Genomic DNA, 19773 nt, shown 5'->3' on the forward strand with positions numbered 1-19773 from the left:
ATAAAGTATCTTAACAACTGAAAATAACAACTAATAACATTAACTGATAGAAAGATAACAGCAGCACAAATCACTGAAAACTGCACTAAAAGCAATCAAAATTTTTATGATGTAAGTCTACTTTAAAACATTGTTTTTAATAATTTTTTTCTATTCATTAATAAAAAATTTTGAGTTTTATATAATTTTTATTATCAATCATTATGGACAAAAATTTAGAGAAAGTTTCTATTAACATTTTGTAATTATTTTTTTATATTATTAGTTGTTATGAAATTGGGCAGGATTGGTATCATGTATGTTATAAAAAGGAAAATGTTATGAATGAAATGATATGTGAAAAAAAATGTCAAACTGTTTCTGGGAATCACACACAAGATCAGCTGAAAAGTAAATCTTTTTTTTTAAATCTCCTTATTATTTATGAAATTAAATTTTCTTACGTAAAACGTAACGACTGACCCACTGGGTCAGTCAAATGGTAAAATTGTCATTGCAAATCAGCTGTTTTAACTGCTGATTTTCAAAATTGAAGGTTCTAAGATTCAAATCATTGTAAAGGTAAGTTACTTTTATGTGGATTAAAATACTAGACTGTGGATAAGAGTGTACTTTGATGGTTGGAGTTTAACCAAACATCTTCGGAATGGTCGGCCCAAGTCTGCACAGGACTACACCACTTTTACATGACATTTTGCCATCATCTCATTGGGCTAACTTTATCTTATTGGGCATTTGTTTACCTTCACAAGTTGAACAGATGCAACATACACAATAGAAATAGAAAAATAAATATATAAAAATGTTAAAAAATGGATTCAATAACTTAATAATAATTTTTTTAAACTTAGAATGAAGATAAGTGGATTTTAGGTATGGACTGTCACCTTCTAGTAGGTTTAGTCTTTGGATTATTATTTTGATCAGCTTGACTCATTTATTTTCATTACATTAAAAAAAAAACAGGCAACTGAATAAAAAAGTTATATTCAGTTGGAAAGAACATTTAAAAAAATCTTTTTTTATTTAAATGAATGGAGCACCTATGAAATATTTTAAGATAAATCTTATGTTTAAGTTAGGTTAAGATAAAGATATGAAAATTTTATTCAGCCATTTCTAAGCCAAATTAGAACAGATATATAAACTGATAGAAATTATAAAAAATATTGAATTTGCATCTATATAACAAGAAATTAGAAATATGTGAATTTTTTTTATAACTTGGAGACCTCAGGACACACACTCATTTCAAGTGATGAGGTGGATGAAAAAATTAGACATAAGTACTAACTTGAGAACTCCTTTTCAGTTCTGTATTTTTAAAATTATCAGTGAATAAATCAGGCAAATTTTGATTAATTAATTATTATCCTTCCCATTACTTATTTTATTAACCTTGCAGCAGAATAAAATTATTTATAAAAATTAATTCTTCCACTTAATAAAAACAGCAACAAATATATAACAAATAAAGAAATTAAATTTGAAAATAACTGAATTATGGAGATTGTCCTTCTTATTTATATTTAAACATGCACTCAAATTAAAGGATAAGAAACAATAGTTCAATTATCAATCACAGAACTGAAACAGCAGCAAAATAGTTCATTTTATATCGCTGTTTAAAATGATACGCATACTTCTCTATAACATTTTAATTATATTTATACTGTAGCTTCCACATAAAACATTCTGATGAAGCAGAAAACACTAAACATAAAAGAAAGAAAAACAAAGTAGTACATGAAAAAGCTAATTACTTCCTTGTACAAAGTAAAGGAAGTATTGTATTTTTACTGAAAAATTTTGGTTTTCAGATTTCAACGGAAATATTCATATGATTATCCTTGAATCCATTTTGACTAGTTTCGGAGTGATCTCTGTACGTATGTATGTATCTCACATAACTCAAAAACAAGAAGCCGTAGAATGTTGAAATTTTGTATTTAGTACTGTTGTAACGTCTAATTGTGCACCTCCCCTTCTGATTGCAATCGACTGGGCCAAAAAAAACCAAATCCAAATTATTTGGATTTTGGACTTTTTCTCTACTGTAGTAATAAGCCCTTCTTGAGAGCTGTAATTGTTTGTTAGAATGTGTGAAAGGTAAAACAAGGTAGGTTTTGGAAATAAAATTATTCTAATATACGAAGATCTTACTTCATCTTGAGTACTACGGAGTTCTTCTTCATCAATGAGTTCGAGAATGGATTGTTCTGGTGATTCGCAGATTGTATGGATATTTTTCTACACAGTAGATGTGGGTGTAGTGCGTGAAATAGCGTTCACGTATTTCGTCCAAGACTTCCTCATAACATCCAAGAATACTTTTAATGATATGTCATAAATGGTACTTATATTCATCGGTTCCAGAGTTTTATAGCCAAATAAAATTTTAATTAATGAAATATTTGGATCTTACAACGGAAAGGAATGTCGGTTCAAATCCGATTTCGTATACAAATATTTTTCTTTAACTTTTTTTTAATTTAAATATATTCATTTATTAATAGTTATTAACCTCTGATTGTAAAAAAAATTAACAATAAATAATAATTCAATAATAATAATACAAAAAAAATATGAAAAAAAAATCACAAGTTATTAGTAAAATAAAATTTTATGTACTTTTCATTTTAATTCAAAAATTTTTACAATCGGAGGTTAATAATTATTAATAAATCAATATATTTAAATTAAAAAAAATACATATGTATGAAATCAGATTCGAACCGATGTGTCCATGGTTACGGATCCGACACGTCTCACTTACACCACATATCTACTTGGGCGACATGAAACAAAATTAATAAACTAATATAAAATGCTAAGGAAATTTTTAGGGTCATTTTTCTTGAGTATAATTGAATATTGCATGTTAGTATCTTGTGATGATGACATGTACAGTGTACTGTTCGTCCGTCCGTCCGCGCACGCACACACGCACACACACTAAGGTTCAAATTGGTGTCCCAAAGTCCGTACCTTCCCCTTGTCAACTACAGTAATATGAATCTTAGGTGCCTTATACTAATTTAACTTTTTATAGAAAAAGGTCACTATAGTTATTTTCTTTCAGAATTACAAATAATTTGCTTACGAAAAACAATTTTTTTTTAAACATTAAGCATGTATATTAGAATAATTTTATTTCCAAGGACTATCTTGTTTTTTAAACAGTAAGTAAGATCTTCGTATATTAGAATAATTTTATTTCCAAAACCTACCTTGTTTTACCTTTCACACATTCTAACAAACAATTAGCCGTAGAATATTGAAATTTTGTATTTAGGACTGTTGTAACATCTAGTTGTGCACCTCCCATTTTGACTGCAATTGACTTGTCAGTTAACATTTACAATAATTGAATGTTATGTTGGTAATAACCATGTATATTATTATATCTGATCATTTAATATTAATTAAAAATTATAATTTAGAATTGTATTACTTTTGGATTTTTTTAGCAAAATCTTCTAAAAATATGTTTATTTATTTTTTAAAAATCATTTTATTATTTGAATCCAAATAATTTTTTTTTAAATATTTGTATTTACTTTCCTAGAAAAGTTATTTTCAGTTATAATAAGAATGATTTGTAGATTATTAATTTAAAAATACTTGTTCTATTCTTCAAATTTATATTTCTATTTAATAAAAATTTAAGTATCTTTCAAACATCTTTTTTTTTTTTTTATGAGGAAGTGATTCTGATTGTAGAAAATGTATAACTTATTTCACTTGTGTGTAATATGCTTCTTACGACTCTTTGTTACATAATATACTATTCTAAATCAGTATTATTCATATCTTCGTGAGTTGCTGATTAACAAAATTTTCAGATTTGGTGTGTTGTATAAATAAAAGTTAATAATAATTAAACTATTCCATTCAGTGAACTCCTATATACTGGTTAAATAAAGTTTACCCAGTATAAGTTTAAATGAAGTGCAGCAAAAAATGTGTATATGTAATTTAATAGGTGTACAAGGAAGTCATGCACGGTGTCCATATCAAATTATTTTTAAAAATAATTTAAAAGTATGCTTGCAATCTACTCTGGATAGAATGAGATCAAGAAAGCAGAGATTTGTTTGTTGGGTCATATTCTGCAATGAACTATAAGCTGAAGTACGAGTATATTAGTTTGAGCGGTATTGTGGTTTTGTATAGAAGTATTATATCATCAATAAATTGGTACCAGTATATTTTTCTACATATTTCTCAGTGGGTGAAAAAATTATACTTTCAAAACATTATAAAATATTTCAGACAGGAGGCAAGAAACAAGTGAACATATAGGTAGACTTGGTTAAATATAATATTTATTATTATAATGGATGCAACAACATTCATAGTGAATTTTGACTCACTTGGTTAAATTTACATGTAATGTATCAGTTCTGACAGATGACGTAAGTTCTTTTGTTTGTGAGCTGCCATTTTGTTTGTTATCATTGACATGGAGAGCTGGATTGCTGAGCATCATGCTTCACTGTTAAAATTTATTTCAAGAATAATAATTCTATAGTCGCTAAACAGTTATATTCAGGTGAAAGTCGTGAAACGTGCCAGATGATAGCACCATTACAAGATGGTAAGTTTTTCTAAATTAACAGCATCTAATTGTAATCATAAACCAAGAGGAAGGAAAAGCACCTGCAGACACCATTAAGTGATTGAAAACAATCATGTTGCAATCTTGCTTAGCCCAAAAAGACCTTCTCAATGACACTCTATAACTGGACAAATAATGATCATTCCTTCAGGAGAATATTCCATGAGGATCTCTGTTTTAATCCTTACAAACTGCAAACTGTGTAAGAAATTAATCCTCAAGATTTTGTTATACTTGAACATGTCTGATATCACTCAAAATGATCACAGATTTTACAAACCTTGCTTACATCACATAAAGCACACTTTAAGTTATGTAATTCTGTAAATAAGCAAAATTTGCATTGTCAGAGTGATTTAAACCAATATCAATTGCACATCAAGCTCTTACACAGTGTCTATATCAATGTGTTGTGAGGAGAATTACCTATCAGGTCATATTTTTTTCAGGGTAACAAGAGTATGGTTGTAACTGTCACTGAACATTACCTAAGGATGCTGCAAGACTTCATTCTTCAATTACAAATGCTGAACCTGGATGTGGATCATTTATGGTTCCAATAAGATTGAGTACACAGCACATGCATGGCTAGAATATGCTTGGATTTTCCGCAACAGATTATTTCACAGAAACTATTTCTCATCACGATGACATCTCTTATCTAGGCCAGTTTCTTGATCTAGCATGTGCTGATTTTTCTTTAAGGGGGTACCTCAGGCAAAAGTGGTGCATTGTGCACCATATTGGTATTGAAGGACATAAGAGCTGCTTCTATCAATATTCTTGATAATGTATTACATCAAGTAATAGAGTGCTTCTGATCCTGCTCAGAAGAATGTATGGTACAGCAAGGCCATCACTTTGACTGAAAATTACATTCTGTAACTTGTATTTGACATAAAATAATAAATGAAAAGTAGTTGTTCATTTATGTATATGCTACCGATGCTGCTGCTACACCCATTAGAGATAATAAATAATAAGATAAGAGATAAGAAATAATTCTGTTCTGTTATGACAGAAATAAAAACAAGTTTCTTACCTGGTTAGCACTAGATATAAGTCGACAAGAATGAGTTGCCATAATTACTGTTTTATTTTGTTTGATACATGCATGTTTAATTCCTTCATTAAAAACATGATTGCCTACACTATAATCCAAAGCAGATAATGGATCATCCTGCAATACAATAGTCATCATTTACAGCTAGCAATAAAAAAGCATTAAGACTAATTATAATTACTAGATTACTAGACAAATACAAAAATATGTTTAAAAATGATAAATACTTTAAAATTACTAAAAATTTTTTAAATATCTTGTTTTCAAAGTGCATGGAAACTGTTCTTCCAGAGTAACTTTTGGAGTTAAGTATGGCACTCTGAAAGATGCTCTAGAACACTTTCAACACTTTCCATACATTTTGCAAGAGTCATTTTTAATTTTTAATAATTATAAAATGTTATCATATTTCCTTTGTTTTTCTGCACACATTACAGCTCCAGCTAGAGGAATAGATTTAAAATTACAATTATAAAATTTATAACATAAAAATAGAATACTAACCAGTATAAGCACATTGGCAGTCGAATATAATGCTCTGGCAATAGCAACACGCTGTCTTTGGCCACCAGATAAATTAAATCCTTGTTCACCGACTTCAGTTAAATCTTTGTAAGGTAATACTTCAATATCAGTTTGTAAAGCACATGCCAAAATAACTCTGTTATATCTATGATCCTTGAAAGATCTACCAAACAAAATGTTATCACGTACAGAACCATTCATCAACCATGGTTTCTGAGTTACATATGCAATTCTACTATTCCTAAAAGAAGAAAAATAATATTCTGAATTAAAATATATGGCATTAACGGACAAAATACAACATGAAGCAACTACATGAAAATTATTATTAAAAACCTAGGGGATGACTTAGAAGGAGAAACATAATTTAAAATAATGTAATTCTGTTTATTAAAAGTACAAATTGGAATATAAATAATTATATAATTAAAACAAAATAAATACAAGGTTCATTCAACAATCATTAAAGAAACAAATAGCAACAGCAAAAAAGCTATTTAGTAGAATAAACTAAAACTGTATGACGTTCAAGTTCACACATCTGTCATAGAAAAAAATCAACAATTCAGAGAATTTCTATTATTATAGCTACTTTTGTTTATTTCAAAATTTTGGCTTCACTTAAATATGTACTGTAAAAGAATAGCAAGTGGAACACTAAATCAGGCAGAACAAGTGTCAATGATTTTCATCACATCAGAAGAACAGTGGAAGAAGTTTCAACTGATACTTTGTAAAATTACATTAATGACCTTACTCATAACACATCCCAACTGCGTAGGGGGAAGACACCTGCCTTGTGACACTTCCAGTCACCACCCCCCCCTGTTCATAGCCCTGATGGGCTTTAACAGGAGTTGTCTTTCACCCTCTAACTTTTTACATCTCATAGTAATAAGCCATGCCTCATGTTCTACATTGTTGCCCTCTGAACTAGCTAACCGAGCTCGCAGAAGCATGAACCCCGCTCCTAACTTTTATTGAGCCAATTTCTAGTAAATGTCTTGAAATTCGAGGCAAATTAACAACATACCACCAAAAATGTTGTTCGCAACAACAAAATTTAGTCCTAGTTCCCTTAGTGAACTCTGCTTCAGTTCATACCCCTAACTTTAGGTTAATTTATGGATTCCGGTCAGGTCTACAAGGGAGAGGAGGACAGACCTCCTATTCCCACTCAGCTCCATTGCAGAGTCTTGCGTGACATTTACTTTCTTCAACCCTCGTCGAGATGCTAATACACCTCACAGCTGCATAGGATCCATGCCCTCGGCAGTACAGTCACCATTCCACTGATTGCTAACATTCAAATAATCACCACAATTTCTATCTAACCATGACTCGATGCCAATACACCTACCTCCAGCCAATCAACTGCTCAGGGTGAAGAATCGAAGGAAGCCAGCCACAAGTCCATTCTCTGCAAATTTTCCAGTTGACACGCAGATCAAAGAAGGAGTCCACTCTCTCAAGCTCCTAACAACTTTGGTATGTTCAGCCTCGTACCAGGGACAAACATAAAGGACATGGTCCACTGTGTCATCAACCCTACAATCCGGACACAAGCCAAAGTCAACCAAACCAAACCTAACCAAACTATTCCTATCTAAAAGGAATTGAGTTGTATACCTATTGGGGGAAACCCAACTAACTGCTCACAGCTCTCTAACATTTGAAAAGATACCAAGCATATATCGACCAGTAGAAGAATCATTCCACCTAGCTTGCCAAGAGTCAAAACCTCAGTCTTCAATTTCTCGCATACATTCAGAAATAAGATGGCCTTCCTTCTTAAAAATGTAGTGCTTGCTACTTTCCGTAGCTAGACTGTCAATGGGTTTAATGCCAGTAATCACAAGAGACTGCCTCTCTCGAGACAGTTCTGTAGCCACCGACAACAGCTAACAATAGAAGATGCTGGGCTCGCAAAAGAATGTTCCTATAACATTGGAATAGCAAACGATGAGCCCAGACAGGCACAGCATACAACATTATGGCCTCACAGATACCTTTGTAAAGAATACGCACAGTACAATAACCCAACCCCCAACCAGGACGGATGACTCTACGGACACCAAAGAAGGCATCGATGGCCTTCTTTGCAACAAACTGGAGGTGCTCCTTGAATTGAAGCCTCTCATCAAGGATACTCACCCAGATACTTCTGAACGGTAACATACCTAATCAGAAGGCTGTCCATCACAACCCGTGGGTGACGAGTCATGACTAGACCTAGTGGTTTTCTCCACACTGAAAACCATCTTCCGTCATGCTGAAGACCTCGCAACCTGAGAACCTTACATGCCTGCATCGCTCTGAGCTCTATCTTGGCAAGTGAGCTGCCCTCAATCAGCAGCAACCCATCATCGGCATAAGCCACGATGAGGCAGCTACCGAGCATCCACAACTGCATGAGAGTAGAAGTCAACTACCCAGATGAGTGGACCTAAAACACTGCCCTGCGAACAACCTTTTGACAGGGTCTTTCGTTATTCCGAGCCGCCATCACGAAGGACGACGGTTCTGTCACTGAAGTAGCTCAAGAGAGTTCTAATGTCATTCAGTATGCACCCACACTGCTGAAGTTGAAACAAGGCAGAGGGCCACAAGTTATTGAAGGCCCCGGATATGTCAAAAAAGACGCCAATCACATATTTGCACTCGCTGGATGAAGCCAGATCCATTATCCTAAGAATTGCATCCTCTGTGCCCTTGCTGGAGCAAAAACCATACTGGTCGTCCATCAGCATATGGTTAGAATTCAACCTACAATTAATGTGGAGGTATAAGACCTTCTCGAAAACCTAACCTACTACAGGCAAGGGTGTCACAAGATGGTAAGAATAACTTACAGTGGGATCCTTGTCGCCACCTTTGAAGAGCAATTTCAACACACCATGTTTCCAACATACTGGGAAATATCCAGCAAAAATCATCCTATTAAAAACCCTAGTCAAAGGACCAAGAATCACCGGCAACATGCGAACAAGGAGCTCCATTGTGATACCATCATATCTGGGGGCTTTATTCCTAGCCAGGCTACAAATTACTTGGTGGACTTCAACCTCAGTAATCTCAGAAGGCAAATTCTCAGAGTGAAAACCAACAACTTCACTGTGATGATACTAAGTTTCACCAACCTCAGTATCATCCAGAAGCAGATCGTTCATCAGAAGAGTGAGGATACGATCTTTGTCAATAACAACTACATTTTGGGTCAAGAGAGCTGACAGAAGAATGTCTTTTTTCTGCTTATGACCATGTACTATATAGACAACACCCCATGGGTCTCTGTTTCCTTGCTCTTGTACAAAAGAGTGCCAGGAATCACGCTTAGAAGACCTAACCTTGTGAAAATACTTGGTCCTCTTCTGTCAATAATCCACAACCCAAACCACACGCTGATCAGGATCACCCACACGCTGTGCGGCTCTCCTGAGCCAGCCCACAGTCCGCTTCAACATGGTCAAGTCCTGAGTCCACCATCCAGCCACACTGTCTCGACCCGTGCTTCTGGGAATCAACTGCTCAGCAGCTTCAACCACTGCAGAAGAAAAATTCTCTGCCAGGTTGTCTAACGGGAGCTCGTCCAGACTTTGAGAAAAAACTCGCAGCCTGGTCACAAGAATATTTTAAAACCTAGGCCAATCCACACGCCTGTGCACGAAGCACCCCTGCCAAACAATAACGTTCCCCTTAAAGACATCACGCAGCCCACCTATCAATCAAAAACTATTAGCTGATGATCACTCTCGCAATCGTCCACTACAGACCAGTTAAGAATCCTACCAGGGATATTCTTACCCATGGTAACATCCATGTTGGTACCATGGAAGGTGCTTCACAAACCAACTGCACCGGCGAAGGTAGACAATTCACCGGCTACATTAAAGACATCAGAATGATGCTGGGCGATCAAACCTTTGATCAATTTGCCGCCATCACCTGTGATCCCACTGTGCCAAAGAGGCGATTTGGCATTCACATCAACTCCTATAAGAATAGGATGACCAAACTAACAATCCTATCCAATCTTTCCAAATGCTGTGCAGTGGGATTCCTGTAATGAAAGTAAAAACTAAACCTTACTCATAACAGACACACAAAAATTTGGAAAACTGGTTCTAAGACAATTAACTCAAATCACAGACACCCAAATTCATATTTCTACAGAACTTAAACAATGGATTTTAGAAGGTACTTATTTAGATTTTATAATAGTTTGTAATCAAACTTGTATTTATCATCTTGAGCCACGAATGTTACCAAATGTATTGGAAACATTCAAGTTCACCTACCAGGAAAAATTCAAAACCTACGCTTTTGCCCACCAACTGAAATGAATTGATGCTATCAATGTTTTGGGATTAAAAAGGTCAAATTTACTGATTATTTGGAAGAACCTCACACAATTAATAGTAAGTATTGTTGTGACGTGCTACAAAAAGTGAAACCTGTAAAAAGTTGGAAACGTCCTGGTTCTCTCTAAAAAAACCCACTCCCATACCATTCAAAAGAAATGAATGAGAAGCTATTCTGTTAATGAAGTTATATCACATCATCCTTACAGTTTCGATCTCCACCATTATTTTTTTTTTTTGTCTTGAAAGAGTTTATGTGGTTTATACATTTTGTTATTCATCTAAACCCACTTATGTGATGAACATCAATGAATATCACTAAAATGTGGTTCAATATATTACCCAATATATTCCTAGATTATTTCTGATAAAAGGGTAATTAAATACATAGACACGACTAGAAAAACTGTTTATTCAATGATAGTAACTAACACTCCTTTTCAACATAATCCCAGGCTCAAGAATGGTACTCAGACACAGAGGGGAATAATTATTTACTAAAACAATTCTTTTATTCTTTACTGGAATAAGTAAGCTCACATAAAGATGGGATAAATGCCTAAATGTAGCCTGGAACTGTGTTGAAAAGTAGTGTTAGTTTTACAGTCACTGAATGTACAGCTTTTCAACAGGCATGTGTCTCTTTAATTATTTAATTACCCTCTTATCAGAAATAATCTAGGAATATATTGAATAATACATTGAGCCATATTTTAATGATATATTCAATGACGTTTATCACTTACCCAGTTAAGTGTATTTAGATGAATAACAAAATTTATAATAGAGTAGCTAATTAGACAGTTTTCATGTATTCATTTTGCTATAAGTTTCTATTTTATGTATTTTACATTCTGATCCCCATAGCAGAAGATATCCACCTTGCTACCCTAGCCATCTAGGTTGCTATTCTATCTATATATCTATAACAGCATCAGACCCCCTCAGCCATCCTCCACAGGGCTAAGAATCTAAGGAAGATAGCAACTATGTTCCATTTCCTTTTGGTTTTCCAATTAACAGGCAGATGCATTTTACATCCTGACCCCCATAGGGGAAGACACTTACCTTATGATGATCCCGGTCGACACACCACCCCCTCCGTTCATAGCAAAGTGCAAAGTGAAGAGATTACTGCATTATTAAAATTACCAAAAGAAAATAACTTACTTATTCCATACAACAGATCCAGATATGCACTTCATTTCTCCCAGTAATGCATTTAATAATGAACTTTTACCACTTCCAATTTTGCCAATAACTATAGTTAATTTTCCTGAAAATTAAAAAAATAAAAAATAAAAAAATAGCAACAGAACCAGTAATTAAAAAAAAAAATTAACCAAAAATGTATTACCACCTAGCTGATATAATTAACATGAACAAAATCAGTAAAACATTATATTGGGCAAATGAATCAATATAAAATCGAATTAAAATTCTACATGTAACAGTTTATATTTCAGGACCTACTCACAAAAAAATAAAAACAAGAGCAAGAAAGAAAGACAAACATAAATAAAGCACTGTAGAGTATCTCATAAAGTTCTAATTTACACAGAATTTTTAAGCGTTTTAACTTTAGAACAGTTCTGAACCACTACCACAAAATTATATGCACAAGCTAGATCTTTGCTTCAACATAACTTTAATCCCAACATCTATGTTCAGTGATTATCCATTAAAAAATTATTTAAATGATCAAATGTAATTATAAACTTTTGTGGAAAAAAGCCTGCAAAATTTGAAACCTACATTTAAATTTTTACAGCAGTTTGCATTGTTTAAGAAAGTAAATTCACAAAATGCAGTAAATCTCCATGTTTAATATGCAATAAATTGATAGATTTAGTTTAACAACCCCTTCTTAATGCAAATCGCATATCCAAACAATGAAAATATGTTAAGTAAAATGTTAAATTTAAAACACATAAAAACTTATGAAAGTATCAAGATTATTACGTATATGTTAGGTGATTATATTACATTACTGTTTATAAATTTATACAAATAAATATTGTAATCACTCATAAACAATCTTCATTATTTTGTTAAAATTAACTTTATCATTTACTGCTTTTTCTGTTAACTCATTAAATGCTTTAGCAGAAAGCTCTACTACTTAAGAGTGGATTATCTTTTTAAGTCAATAATACAAGGGTAAATCAAATATAAACAGTAATTTTTTTAAATAAATTTATTAATAATATAAACAATTCATACCTTTATCATTTCTCTGTATAGTCTCCTGCACGATCTATATCCTTTTGCCAATGATTTGGAAGCTTGAAATGAGCCTTGGAGCTTTTTATGAACCTTGTTCATAAAATGTTTGAGGATGAGTCGTCAACCAATTGCACAAGTATTCCTTGACATCTTCATTGTTTTCAAATCATTCCTCTCCAATCGATTCTTTCAAGGGTGCAAACAAAAAATAGTCTCAGGGGGACAAATCTGGACTGCAAGAAGGGTTGTTGAGGGTTTCCCAGTGTATTTTTCCCAATTTATGTCTTTCAAAATCGCAGTGTGCAGCCTGGCATTGTCATGGAGAAGGATGACATCGCTGATGGACATACCCCATCTTATGTTTCAGTAGGTGGCTTTTGTTGTCTGTAGCAGCTGGCAATAGTAAGCCACATTCACCGTTCATTGATTGTGGAGAAAATTAATGAATAAAACTCCTCTTGAGTCAAAAAAAATCATCACAAGAACTTTTCTGACTGACAGATGGGTTTTGGGCTTCACTAGGCAGCCCTCATTCTTCCTTCAACACTTCTTACTCACCATTTTTGATTCCGGAGTGTAATGATGGACCCATGTCTCATTACATGTGACGATGCACCTCAAAAAAATCATCCCCTTCTCACCGAAATCGATTCAGAAGTCTCTCACAGATCTCAAACCTGATCTGTTTTTTATTTTCGGTCAACAACCCCCAGAACCCATCAAGTACAAATTTTTCTAAAGCCAAGATGATCAGTGATAATGGATTGAGCACTCCCATAGCTGATACCCACTTCTGACACAATTTCTTCAACAGTGAACCAGCAATCACCTTCGATAAGCTTTCAGATGGCACGAATGTTGTCAGCTGTTAGACTTGACCTTGGGTGTCGATCATGAGTTTAGCTTTCTACACTTTCTCACTCACTCTTAAATTGTCTGTCCCACATATATGAGGTCTGTTCAAAAAATAACCGAACTTTATTAATTACACGCCAACAGAGATATTTAGTGACGTGTGATTGGCAGCTTTGTAATTTTTGTAATGTTTAATTTTCGGGAGCAACGATACAACATGAAATTTTGCGTTAAACTAGGGAAAACTTTCACAGAAACTTTTCAACTTTTGAAACACGCTTACAGAGATGATTTCACTTCAACTGAAGACACACATATTCAGAAAAGTAATAATCTGGTGTGTGCAAATCATCAATTGACTGTCAGAGAACTTGCAAAAAGGGTTAGCATCTCGAATGGATCATGCCATGACATTTTGACTGAAAAATTGTACATGCATCGAGTTGCAGCAAAGTTTGTTCCTTGTTTGATGACCAAACATCAGAAAGAATATCAAGTAAACTCGTTCAAGGCAACTCCTTGAACAAGCTGATGACGATGAAACATTTATGCAATTATAATGGGAGACGAAAGCTGGGTTTATGGCTACAACACTGAGACAAAAGTTCAATCATAAAAAAATCGTACATTACAAAAATTGCTACTAACACTTAAACACAATGCACTCAAATAACAATAACATGAAAACTAAACGAGATATCAACAATCCAAGAACATGTGGTTACAGAGGAGGTTATGTGGAATACAATGCTGTCAACCGCACATCATTAAATATCTCCATTGGCGCAAAATTAAAAAAGTGTGGTTATTGTTTTAACAGACCTTGTACACTTGGTTCTGGGACAGTGCAGTTTACCCAAATTGTACCTTTAAATGGGTTAAAATTTCTGCAGGTTTGATGCCTTCATTAATTAAAATCTTTATGATTATCCGTTGTGCAACAGACAATGAAATCACTTGCTCACTCGTGGCTGTACTGACAACAGAACAGAGCAGAGGAGTTAACCAAGCTGGTTCCCTCTCTCTAACACACTGAACATTAATCCCCCATCTGCCACCCAGTTCAGAACTGCTTCCTGTGTAGAATAGCAAAATTACCATTTCAATTTGATTCACCCTTGTATACTATATTAGTAACTGTTACTAAATTAGTTAAAGCAAACCACAATTCATTTTATTTCAAAGACACAGGTGGTAAAGATATAATTCTATAAGTTTTAATTATGTTTAACAAAAAGTTCTGAAGAAACAAACATTTCTGCAAAAGTGCTTAAAAGTGTTTTAAAAGGGAGGTGTTGGACAAATCCTAAGGAACTGATTTCCTGTGTCTGTAATTTTGTGTTTATTTCAATAAAAATTTACATCTTAAGAATGGAGAGAGATATTTTAATGAAATTTGGTGTACACACAAAATAACTTAAAATAAATAACTTTAAAAATTCCAAAATGGTGGCTATTTAAATATTTTAATTGTTAATAGCTCCACAAATATTATTTTTTAATTATGTAACAATATATTGTTTTATTGAATAAAGTTTTGTTATATAAAATACAGATTTTTATTACGAATAAAATACAATCTAATTAAATCTGAAATATGGTTGATAAACTGTTGAAATGTGACTGAAATTGTTAAAGTGGATCACATAATTATATATAAAAACAAATACTGGGCTGGTCTAGTAGTTATCTTGTCATCACAAATCAGTTAACAGCTGCTTTTCAAAATTGAAGGTTCTGAGGTTCAAATTCTAGTAAGTTAGTTACCTTTATACATATTTGAATACAAGATGGTGGATACCAGTATATTTTGGTGTTTGGGGTTTAATTAACCACGTCTCAGGAATGATCGGCCTGAGCCTGTACAAGGTTACACCTCACTGGGGTTGCGTACTATTCACTAGTTGAACAGATTGCAACATACATTTTTAGAAGAAAAAATAAAACAGAAATAATTGTTAGCCTCCAGATGTAGGATCAAACAATTTTAACAAATCAGTTGTCATTTTGTTCACAATAACAGGTTAAATATTGCATCAAATAATGTTTTATTTAACTAATATTACCTAATTACATAACATTCGATTTTAATGTTATCTTATAAAACATTATTTAATAAAACTAACACAATATGGATCTATGAATGAAAAAAAATTAATCCCTACCATTTTGGAATTCTCAATAACAAAATTTTTAAGCTTATTTTGTAGGATATTTATTGGATATAAGTAAACTAAATTTTAATAAAGCATCTTAATCTGTTCTTAAAATGTAAATTTTTATTGAAAAAAAATAATAAAGTGGCAGACAGAGGGAATACGAAGTATGGTAGAGCAGTTTTCCACATTAACCTTTTTATTTTGATGGTTTAAATCAGACCCTTTGTTTATATTTATAATGCTTTAAATCATCATCATGGCATCAGATTATTATTATATAGACATCAGACTATATTATTAGTCTTTTTATAGTAAATATGCCATAATAATAAAACAGACAGTGAAGACAATGAAAAAAAATACTTTCAAATTCTCATAAGAATTCATTTGCAGATAATATTTTAAAAGCAGAAGTCACCGCTCTAATATAAAAAACCTCATTTTACAAATAGTATTCTGCATAAAAGACCCTTCACGAACAAGCATTACCAATTGTTTAATTAAAGGAATGCATTCCATACTAATGAAAACATTCAGTGTTACAACAATTTTCCTATTGATCTTCGGTTGCTAAGAGGAATACTTTGCAAATTCTAGGTTGTCTGATTTTTGGATCACTTATATAAGTAACAAAAAAATAAAATACTAACCTTTTATTAATTTTAAATGCTTCACAGATAAAGATGCATGACCATCATTAGATGTAATATTATTATAATTAGGAATCCATGAGAACTGTGCGTTAGATATAGTGACCACACTATCATTATCTTTCCCTAAGTTATTGCCAACCGAGGACCCTCTTGAGCTTTTATTCACATTAATTGAGCACAGATCTTCATTTTCATCCTGTTCTTTAATATCCATTAGACCAAATATGCTTTCTCTTCTCTTCTTTGACTAAGAAGTTATAAAAAAAATAATCAATTAAAATATAACAATTTATAAAACATACATTTTTTAAATACCATAAAATATTCTCATAAACAGTGATATCATAAACAGAGGTATCAGTGCAATTTAATTTTAAACACAAGTTTTGTAGTAGAGTGTATAATCTTGTTTATAAGTCACTGAATCCCACCAGTACAGTTTTATAATAATAATGATAATCTAAATGCTTTTAACTATTATCAGTACTTCTGAGTTAATGGCAGAGGGGGGCCATTTGATTTTTGCTGTTTTCTGTTTTGATAATTATTGTATTTAGTTTAAAAATCACTTTTGTTATTAATAAGTTGTATATAATTTGCATATTTAATATTAATTGGACAAGGTTAGCGAGCAAAGCAAGCATTAGGCTATGTTTGGCTAGATTATGTTGATGTTGTACAAAGTTCAGTACACAGAATCATTAGTTACATTACATTACCTAACGTAACCTTTTATTTATTTATTTTTTTTTTCTTGTTTAGCCTCCGGTAACTACCGTTTAGATAATTCTTCAGAGGATGAATGAGGATGATATGTATGAGTGTAAATGAAGTGTAGTCTTGTACATTCTCAGTTCGACCATTCCTGAAATGTGAGGTTAATTGAAACCCAACCACCAAAGAACACCGGTATCCACGATCTAGTATTCAAATCCGTGGAAAAATAACTGGCTTTACAAGGACTTGAACGTTGAAACTCTCGACTTCCAAATCAGCCGATTTGGGAAGACGCGTTCACCACTAGACCAACCCGGTGGGCTTACCTAACGTAACATAACCTAAGCTTACTTCACTTGCTAACCTCATCTAATTAACATCAAATATACAAATTATACATAATTTATTAACAACAAAAATGGTATTTAAATTAAATGCAATTAATGTAATAAATAGGAAATTTTTTTTAAATTGAGTGACTTCATCTACATCACAGAAGTACCCTGGTATCTTACCAATACTACATTTTTAAAACGTCATTTATAGATGAGTACCATAAGTACTGAATACTGCTAATGCACTAAAATTAACCTTCAACCGGAAACACTATCTGTCAGTCAAGTATGTGTTAAATATATTTATTATACACATACTGTATATCTTATCACATTGTAATGTCTTGGTATTTCTTCATTGAAATATGACTAATGCTTTCTCATATCCAGTGTTATGTTTTAATTTTTTGTTTTACATTTATTATGACGTAAGCTATTAGTCATCATCTTAGCCATCTACCAGTCCATTGTTTCTGTTGGTGTGTTCTTTTTGCCCAACACTCACATGGTTGTTTTGTGTTGTGTGTGTATGTATCACACAATTCACAAGTATTTCAGTAAGCATGTGGTAACTTTAAATTTATATGCTTTGTGCTTTTTATTTTATCCTATATATTGTAATTTTTTGTGTAAATATAGCTTGCCGTAATAAATATCCTGTGTCTGAAAGAACAAAACATATTATGAGTTATATCATTGATAGTGAGTCAGATTTTAGTAATGAAGAAATATCTTCAGACGAATCTTACATCCCAGAACAGGATTGTAGATTATCTGAATCTGAGCTTTCATCTTAATATGAACATTACTCAGGTGACAAAACTGAAAGTGCTAATCAGATGAATGATTATGCTCAGATAAATGTTGACAATGAAGGAGCTAAAAAATTTTCAAATCAAGAAATAAAAAATTAATAAAATAAAAAATATTTTAGAGAAAGAAGTGCTATACATGGAATTCTGTTGGAAACTAAACAAAAAGGAAAAACTTCAGAAAACAACATAATAAAAATAAAGATTTTCAGGGAGAAGATTGAGCAATTCATTTAAGAAATAATCCTACACCTGAAGAGGTACGGCGCTTATTTTTTACAGTAGATATTATTTTAAAAATAGTCAATAATACTAATAAAAAGTCAGAACATATGCGTGAAAAATTATAAAATTCAAAAAATTCAATTTATAAAGAAACTGATATTATGGAAATGGAAGCACTTATAGGTCTCCTTATCTACACTGTAATATTCAAATCAGGAAGAGGATCATTATATTCACTTTTTTCTATAGACAGCACTGGCTGCCCTATATTTCAAGCTATAATATACGCCAAAAGATGTGAGATTTTACTGCTAGCCCTGAGATTTGATGACTTGTCCACTCATATAGAACAAGAAAAGGAAGATCCTGCGGCAGCAATTTTACAAATTTATTTCAAATTGTCAAGGTGTTTACTCCATTGCCGCTCATGCTTATGTGGATGAAACTTTGATACCCTTTAGAGGACAATGCCGCATCCATGTATATATGCCCAAGAAGCTGGCAAAATATGACATAAAATTATTTCTTTCCCTCACAGACGCCTGCAGTTCTTAACGTCTCAATGTTTATATATATATATATATATCTTAATAAAAAAAGTGGTGGTAAAACTTTATCAAAAGAACAAAAATTTCAAATACCAACATAGACTGTTATCCACCTCACAAAATCAATTATCAGAACAAACAGAAACATTACTTGCAATAACTGTTTACATCTATTGAACTAGCAAACAAACTGAAGAAAAGAACATTAACATGTGTTGGTACAATGAAAAAAAACAAAAAAGAATTCCATCAGAATTTCTTCTTGAGAAAAAAAGAGTGGTTGGTTCAAGCATTTATGGATTTTCAAATGATAGTCTTGCACTGCTTTCTTTAGTACCAAAAAAGTTGGAAGCAATTATTTTATTGTCATCAATGCACCACTCAGAATACTTTGACAAAAAGATCGGTAAGCCAGAAATGATCTCATATTATAAGCCACCTAAGTCAGGCACTGATACACTTGACCTAAGGTGTTCAAATTATTCACCAAATCATTGCACAAGAAGATGGCCGTTAGCCATATTCTACCACATTATATCGCTGAGCTGCGTAAATAGCAGTATTTTGTAAGCTTCTTATTCAGAAACACCAAAAATAAAGCAATTTTATTTTATGAAAACATTAGCCACAAGTTTGACCAAAACACATATTTCTAATTCACTGGGGCAAACAG

General features: G+C 32.6%; 1 protein-coding gene across 3 annotated transcripts in view; it reads right to left on the reverse strand.

The window, feature by feature from the left end:
- The window catches only part of Sur (Sulfonylurea receptor), a 134401-nt gene that overhangs the window by 53072 nt on the left and 61556 nt on the right, over positions 1 to 19773 (reverse strand). For all 3 annotated transcript variants that reach the window (XM_075363787.1, XM_075363786.1, XM_075363788.1), the window contains 4 exons: positions 16461 to 16710; positions 11741 to 11846; positions 6189 to 6450; positions 5664 to 5801 (listed from right to left, as the gene is read on the reverse strand). In XM_075363787.1, the coding sequence (XP_075219902.1) occupies positions 5664 to 5801; positions 6189 to 6450; positions 11741 to 11846; positions 16461 to 16710 (756 nt within the window). The remainder of the gene's footprint in view (positions 1 to 5663; positions 5802 to 6188; positions 6451 to 11740; positions 11847 to 16460; positions 16711 to 19773) is intronic.

Source organism: Lycorma delicatula, chromosome 4, assembly GCF_047948215.1.
Source record: "Lycorma delicatula isolate Av1 chromosome 4, ASM4794821v1, whole genome shotgun sequence".
NCBI lineage: Eukaryota > Metazoa > Arthropoda > Insecta > Hemiptera > Fulgoridae > Lycorma > Lycorma delicatula.